Raw genomic sequence first — 7,619 nt, forward strand, 5'->3', positions numbered from 1 at the left:
TTAGCCAGGATGGTCTCGATCTCCTGACCTCGTGATCCGCCCGTCTCGGCCTCCCAAAGTGCTGGGATTACAGGCTTGAGCCACCGCGCCCGACCCACAGCTCATAAATAAATCCAAAAATGGCACAGGGTTTTATTAGCTGCTCTTCATCTTTACCTCTAAGAACAGGTCACTGGTACCGTCAACTCTTCCTAGAGCTCTAAATGCTAAATGAGTCAAAAGCTTTAAAATCATGCAGTGAATGTTAGGTTAAAATGTTGTGCAGTGACCTTGAGCCGCACTTTTCTAATTGTTCCCCATTCGGCAGGCATCTACTGTATAGGAGGGAGAAAGGCGTAAAGACGGGGGACTTTGCCTTTGAGTTGGGGTGGGTGGTTGTGTCAGAGCTGGAGGTAATGAAACCGTGTGTAGAGTGGCTTACAGGCTTGGGGATAGTCAAGACTTAACAGTGGGAATGATGCTTCTTTGCCTAGTCGGCTGGCCGGTTGATGCGAGCGATATTTGAAATTGTCCTGAACCGAGGTTGGGCACAGCTTACAGACAAGACGCTGAATCTCTGCAAGATGATCGACAAACGCATGTAAGGACCCAGTGATCCGGATGCTGGTCCCCATGAGTGGGGTCCCCAGCCCAAGGGTCTGATGGGAAAAATTCGGTGCGTCTGATCTCCAGACCCGACGTCTGAAGTCTGATCTGAACCTTGTTGCATGTTGAGAAGAGGGAAGGCCCTCTGTGGTAGGGCCGGCGGGTAGGAGAAAGGTGGAGGCCAGGGCTGGCACAGCGTCAGTGTCTGCCTTTAATCACTGTGTCTTGTGTGGTCACTGCTGAACTATTGGAAGCCATGATGTGGACGGTTTGTCACATCCCTGCAGAAGGGACCAACAGCTTTGCCTCCTTCCTGGATAGGTGGCAGTCCATGTGTCCTCTGCGCCAGTTCCGGAAACTCCCTGAGGAAGTAGTGAAGAAGATTGAGAAGAAGAATTTCCCCTTTGAGCGTCTGTACGATCTGAATCATAATGAGATCGGTGTGTGAGATGCTCTTGCCCTTGTCTTCACTGCCTGGGTGTCTCTCCCAGTCTGCCTACGCAGTCTTCCTGTTCCTAGCCCTGTGCATTAGTATCCTGTGTTCCCTCCCCAGGTCCCATTGAAGGGCTGGCCCTTGGTCTGGGGACTTGGAATCCTGGGCTCCACTGGCCATAAAGGGAAGACCCTACTCCTTTCCCACAGTGGCCCTCAGGCCCAGTTTACAGGATAGTGGGCAGGCTGGGCTGTAGCCTTAGTACTCTCATTTCCTCGTAGGGGAGCTTATCCGCATGCCAAAGATGGGGAAGACCATCCACAAATATGTCCATCTGTTTCCCAAGTTGGAGTTGTCGGTGCACCTGCAGCCTATCACACGCTCCACCCTGAAGGTGGAGCTGACCATCACGCCGGACTTCCAGTGGGATGAGAAGGTGAGGCTTTGCTGGGCAGAGGAGCTGGATTGGTGGCGCGCTGTCTACGTTGACTCGCGTTCCTTTCACCCTTGCTTCTGTTGGCAGGTGCATGGTTCATCCGAGGCTTTCTGGATTCTGGTGGAGGACGTGGACAGCGAGGTGATTCTGCACCATGAGTATTTTCTCCTCAAGGCCAAGTACGCCCAGGATGAGCACCTCATTACGTTCTTCGTGCCGGTCTTTGAGCCATTGCCCCCTCAGTACTTCATCCGAGTGGTGTCTGACCGCTGGCTCTGTGAGTGTCTCCTCTCTCGAGTCCCCAGGAACAGTCCCTCCAAGGACAGTAGAAGAATGTCTTGCACTTTGTCCCGGGCTTGCCTTTGCTGGGGACAGAGTGATACATACGCTGCCTAGGTTTCCAGTGTCCATGGAGGGGATCTAGAGGCCAGTGAGGTAAAGGGAGCTTATCTCCTTCCTGCTTCTTTTCTGGTAGCTTGTGAGACCCAGCTGCCTGTCTCCTTCCGGCACCTGATCTTGCCGGAGAAGTACCCACCTCCAACCGAGCTTTTGGACCTGCAGCCCTTGCCCGTGTCTGCTCTGAGAAACAGTGCCTTTGAGAGTCTTTACCAAGATAAATTTCCTTTCTTCAATCCCATCCAGACCCAGGGTAAGTGTTTCCATCCCTCCTCTGGAGGCTTTTGAAGTCACCAGGAGACAGATGTGTTCTGTGGCAGGCAGGGGAGTGGGGGCGCTCAGGCACTTGGTAGGCCTGGGAGCTCCTCACCGTGACCCCTGGGGCCCACCGGGACTTTTTCCTTTGTCAGAAGCCTTGGTTGCTTTGCTGCTCTGCATGTGTCACTGTGGAGGGGCAGTAGAGCAAGGCCTTACATGGCATGGTTATTTCTCGGGCCCAGGGGGCTTAGAGGCCTGCCCCTGGCACTCAAGTATTGAATCAGAACCATGGCGTGGCACTGAGGCCTCCTCCCCCACATCATGATAAATAACAGGGACATTCACAGAGCAGGCACTGTGGTCTCAGTCCTTGGCTGAGTACATCACCAGTGTTTTGTCTCTTACTCCTCCCACCAAGCCTAAAAGGAATCACTGTGGGAGATACTGCCATTAGCGTTCCATTTTATAGGTGAGGAACTGAGGCATAGGGGGTGCTCCAGTGGAACCAACTGGTAAATAGAACTTGTATTTTAATTCAGTGTTGATGCCAGGGCTAAGGCTTTTACTTTCTACCTTAGGCTGTTGCTAGGAAATGTAGGAGAGTGTTGAAGGGGCAGAGAAAGGGATCCAGTTCCTTTCTGTCCTGCATCCTAGTCCCTGAGAAGCAAAGAAGGATGTGTGGCTTCTTTTGCTTTGCTTTTGTTGTCATCCCACACATCTCCAGGGGACCTGGGCTCTTGATCTTGGCCTCTTCCCCTTTACCTGTTAAGTGGTAGCAGGTGAGGGGGTACAGCAGGGCCGGCCTGGAGTTAGAGGCTCGGATGCCACTGCTCCTCTGTCTGCACTCCAGAACTGCCTGACTTCATTTCTTATGTTGTCCTTTGTTTTGACAAGTGGTCCACGTCCCAGTCCGTCTCTTCTTCCCTCTTGGTACTCACACTGCTTCTTTCTGTTGGTTTCCAGTGTTTAACACTGTGTACAACAGTGACGACAACGTGTTTGTGGGGGCCCCCACGGGCAGTGGGAAGACCATTTGTGCAGAGTTTGCCATCCTGCGGATGCTGCTGCAGAGCTCGGAGGGGCGCTGTGTGTACATCACCCCCATGGAGGCCCTGGCAGAGCAGGTATGACATGGCGCTGTGTCACGTGAATTTGCCCAGAAGCATTTCATCTGTGATTCCATGTGAAGGCTTTTTTAGGCCGGAAATTTGCAGGGTCATTTCTTCAGTTTGTGTATTAAAGAAAAGCCGCCCCAGTGAGGCACGGTGGCTCACGCCTGTAATCCCAGCACTTTGGGAGGCCGAGGCGGGCAGATCTCCTGAGATCAGGAGTTCGAGACCAGCCTGGCCAACATGGTGAAACCCTGTGTCTACTAAAAATACAAAAACTAGCTGGGTGTGCTGGCACGCGCCTGTAATCCCAGCTACTCGGGAGGCTGAGGCAGGAGAATTGCTTGAACCCGGGAGGCGGAGGTTGCAGTGAGCCAAGATTGCACCACTGCACTCCAGCCTGGGCAACGAGAGTGAGACTTCATCTCAAAAAAAAAAAAAAAAAAGAAAGAAAAGCTGCCCCATCACATAAAGGCTGCTGTGGGATTAGAACGTAGCTTGAGATCTGCAGGTCAGCAGGTCTCTGTTTGGCATCTCAGGTTTTCCTCAGGTAAGTGAAAGATGCCTGGTATGACCTCATGTTGTTCGGCCTCCCTCCTCTGCCTGCCAGGTGTACATGGACTGGTATGAGAAGTTCCAGGACAGGCTCAACAAGAAGGTGGTACTCCTGACGGGAGAGACCAGCACAGACCTGAAGCTGCTGGGCAAAGGGAACATTATCATCAGCACCCCCGAGAAGTGGGACATACTTTCCCGGCGGTGGAAGCAGCGCAAGAACGTGCAGAACATCAACCTCTTCGTGGTGGACGAGGTCCACCTTATCGGGGGCGAGAATGGGGTATGGCGCGACCTGGCAGCACAGATGAGGGACTGGGACTGACCGAGTGACCTTAGCATTGGGCCTTGCATTTGGGTCTGAGGACGGAGGCTCGGGGCTTCTCCCCGGAGGATTCTGCCTGCTGCCCTATGCCAAAGGGACAGTGTCAGCTTTTTTGGTAGTGCTTTAGGAAAACAGTATTGTTTAGTGGAGGTTGGCTGCTGTGGAGGAGGTAGAACCAAAAACATGAGAGCTCCTAGTTAGAAGGAAGAAGGAGGTCATTTTGAGGCTGCTGGACTGTTCACAAAGGGGACCTCCAGGCAGAGGATGGGAGCCTCGGCCTGCAGTGACCCTCCCTCCCTTTTCCAGCCCGTCTTAGAAGTGATCTGCTCCCGAATGCGCTACATCTCCTCCCAGATTGAGCGGCCCATTCGCATTGTGGCACTCAGCTCTTCGCTCTCCAATGCCAAGGATGTGGCCCACTGGCTGGGCTGCAGCGCCACCTCCACCTTCAACTTCCACCCCAATGTGCGTCCCGTCCCCTTGGAGCTGCACATCCAGGTAGGACCCACTGTCCTCATCTGTCTGTGGGGGTCTTACGTAGATCCTGAGTGCCCAGGTCTGATAACCTTGGTGTGTTTTCTTCTCCCCGGTCGCCAGGGCTTCAACATCAGCCATACACAAACCCGCCTGCTGTCCATGGCGAAGCCTGTGTACCATGCTATCACCAAGCACTCGCCCAAGAAGCCTGTCATTGTCTTTGTCCCGTCTCGCAAGCAGACCCGCCTCACTGCCATTGACATCCTCACCACGTGTGCGGCAGACATCCAACGGCAGAGGTGGGCGGGGCTGGTGTCTGGGGGTTGGGGTAAGGTTAAGTGAGGCTGGCCCACTCCAAGGGTGCCCTCTTTATGAGGGTGGGGTTAGCCCATGTGGCTCGGGGCCAGGTTCTGTACAGCTGGCAGGATGTCTGCCAGGAATCGGACCACTCTGAGCTGAGCCATTGCCTGTGCCGCACAGGTTCTTGCACTGCACCGAGAAGGATCTGATTCCGTACCTGGAGAAGCTGAGTGACAGCACGCTCAAGGAAACGCTGCTGAATGGGGTGGGCTACCTGCATGAGGGGCTCAGCCCCATGGAGCGGCGCCTAGTGGAGCAGCTCTTCAGCTCAGGTGAGTCAGGCCATGGAAGGGGAGCACAGCAAGGGCATCACCAAGTGGTGGTGGTAAACCTGAGGGGTGCGGGTGGCAGTATTTCTCTACAGCATACTAGACCTTTTCAGAATACTGTTTAGGACTCTTAGCTGTTAACTCATTTGATCCTCCCGAGAGCCTCGTGAGGCAGGTGAGACAAACACTGTCCCTACTTGCCAGGTGAGAAAACAGGCAGACACGTCGGGTTGTGCTATCTCAGACAGGTGAGAAAACAGGCAGACACATCGGGTTGTGCTATCTCAGACAGGTGAGAAAACAGGCAGACACGTCGGGTTGTGCTATCTCAGACAGGTGAGAAAACAGGCAGACACATCGGGTTGTGCTATTACAGACAGGTGAGAAAACAGGCAGACACGTCGGGTTGTGCTATCTCAGACAGGTGAGAAAACAGGCAGACACGTCGGGCTGTGCTATCTCAGACAGGTGAGAAAACAGGCAGACACGTCGGGCTGTGCTATTTCAGAACCTGGTTTTCTAGAGTCCAGGACCTTTGGCCACTAGACTGCTGATTCTCCATGGATTAGTTCATTCTTGCATTGCTATAAAGAAATACTTGGGACTGGGTCATTTATAAAGAAAGGAGGTTTAATTGACCCACAGTTCTGCGGGCTGTACATGAAGCACGGTGACATCTGCTTCTGGGAATGCCTCAGGGAAGGCCAACGGGAAGCAGGCATCTTACATGGCAGGAGCCAGGACCGAGAGAGTGGGTGGGGAGGTGCTACACACTTTTGAACAACCAGATCTTGTGAGAACTCACTCGCTAGACAGTACCAAGGGTGGGTTGTGCTAAACCATTCATGAGAACTCCGCCCCCGTGGGCCAGTTATCTCCCACCAGGTCCCTCCTCCAACACTGGGGACTACGGTTCGATGAGATTTGGTGGAGACACAGATCCAAACCATCTCACCAAGATCATTAGACTTTAGAGATTAGCACACAGGAGAGCTCTGATTCTCCCTTGGGCACACTCTTGCTGGCCACTGTCCCTTGTTGACCTGTGGCATTTTGTGCAAAGATTTACCTTTTAACACTGCTTAATGGAGCCTCATTGGAGATCCTCCTGCCAGAATCACTTCCTGTTACTCTTTGGCCCTTGAATCTGCCTGTTTGGGGCATGCTTAGAGTGACCTCCGGTTTGCTGGCGTGGCTGAGCCAGCCCGTGGCTGCGTGAGTGTTAGCACTTCCGGTCAGAGGAGCAGTCCATCAGCAGTAGTTACGCCTTGGTGTTCCTGGGCTTTGGGTTCTGTTTTATGATGACTTGTTTTCTCCTGGATAGTCCCAGAGCAAGGCACCAGCAGCGTGGAGCTATCTTATAGCAATGTGTTACCTCTCATTCATGTTAGACCTTGTTCCTAGCCCGCCTTGCTGTGAGTTCTGAAACGTAGCACAGGGTAAGCCACGGCCTGCCCATGAGGTAGTGAACCTGCTTCACCCAGAGACCCCTGTCCTCAGCCTTCTCTCCCCTCTGCTGCTTAGGGGCTATCCAGGTGGTGGTGGCTTCTCGGAGTCTCTGCTGGGGCATGAACGTGGCTGCCCACCTGGTAATCATCATGGACACCCAGTACTACAATGGCAAGATCCACGCGTGAGTACAACTGGTGGTCTGTGTTAGCCCAGACCTTCCTAAAATGAGTGTGAATCTGCAGACACACAGAAAGCAAGCTAGGATGAAGGAAAGGTGTTAGGGAAGTTAACAGCTGAGATGCCACCAGAGCCAAGTGTTTAGGAGTTTTGTGTCTCAATACCTAGGCTCACATTTATTTTTTAGTCATTGTGCTTCCACATTCCGCAGTTGGGAGAGGTAGGAAGTTAGCGCCAGGAGGAATGTTTGACATTATGGCATTAACCTCAAACATCTTGTAGATTAGGAAAAGCGACTTGGTCAAGGTCGTACACCTATATGGTGACAAGAAGCTAGAAGAGTGCTGAGCGCGGTGGCTCATGCCTGTAATCCCAGCACTTTGGGAGGCTGAGGCAGGCGGATCACTTGAGGTCAGGAGTTCCAGACCAGCCTGGCCAACACGGTGAAACCCCGTCTCTACTAAAAGTATAAAAATTAGCTGAGCGTGGTGGCACGTGCTTGTGCTTCCAGCTACTCAGGAGGCTGAGGCAGGAGAATCAGTTGAACCTGGGAGGCAGAGGTTGCAGTGAGCCAAGATCGTGCCATTGCATTCTAGCCTGGGCAACAGAGTGAGATTCCATCTCAAAAAAAAAAAAAAGGCCAGGTGTGGTGACACGCGCCTGTAATCCCAGCTACTTGGGAGACTGAGCAGGAGAATCGCTTGAACCCGGGAGGCGGAGGTTGCAGTGAGCCGAGCTCGTGCCACTGCACTCCAGTCTGAGCAACAGAGCGAGACTCCATCTCAAA

General features: G+C 53.1%; 1 protein-coding gene across 1 annotated transcript in view; it reads left to right on the forward strand.

The window, feature by feature from the left end:
- The window catches only part of SNRNP200 (small nuclear ribonucleoprotein 200kDa (U5)), a 31,601-nt gene that overhangs the window by 18,042 nt on the left and 5,940 nt on the right, over window positions 1–7,619 (forward strand). Inside the window, exons 25-35 of the mRNA XM_011969652.1 lie at window positions 474–580; window positions 907–1,025; window positions 1,300–1,454; window positions 1,542–1,731; window positions 1,930–2,103; window positions 3,072–3,232; window positions 3,828–4,055; window positions 4,404–4,595; window positions 4,695–4,873; window positions 5,055–5,206; window positions 6,728–6,836. Of these exons, the coding sequence (XP_011825042.1) occupies window positions 474–580; window positions 907–1,025; window positions 1,300–1,454; window positions 1,542–1,731; window positions 1,930–2,103; window positions 3,072–3,232; window positions 3,828–4,055; window positions 4,404–4,595; window positions 4,695–4,873; window positions 5,055–5,206; window positions 6,728–6,836 (1,766 nt within the window). The remainder of the gene's footprint in view (window positions 1–473; window positions 581–906; window positions 1,026–1,299; window positions 1,455–1,541; window positions 1,732–1,929; window positions 2,104–3,071; window positions 3,233–3,827; window positions 4,056–4,403; window positions 4,596–4,694; window positions 4,874–5,054; window positions 5,207–6,727; window positions 6,837–7,619) is intronic.

Source organism: Mandrillus leucophaeus, unplaced genomic scaffold (genome assembly GCF_000951045.1).
Source record: "Mandrillus leucophaeus isolate KB7577 unplaced genomic scaffold, Mleu.le_1.0 Scaffold9, whole genome shotgun sequence".
In the NCBI taxonomy this organism is placed as follows: domain Eukaryota; kingdom Metazoa; phylum Chordata; class Mammalia; order Primates; family Cercopithecidae; genus Mandrillus; species Mandrillus leucophaeus.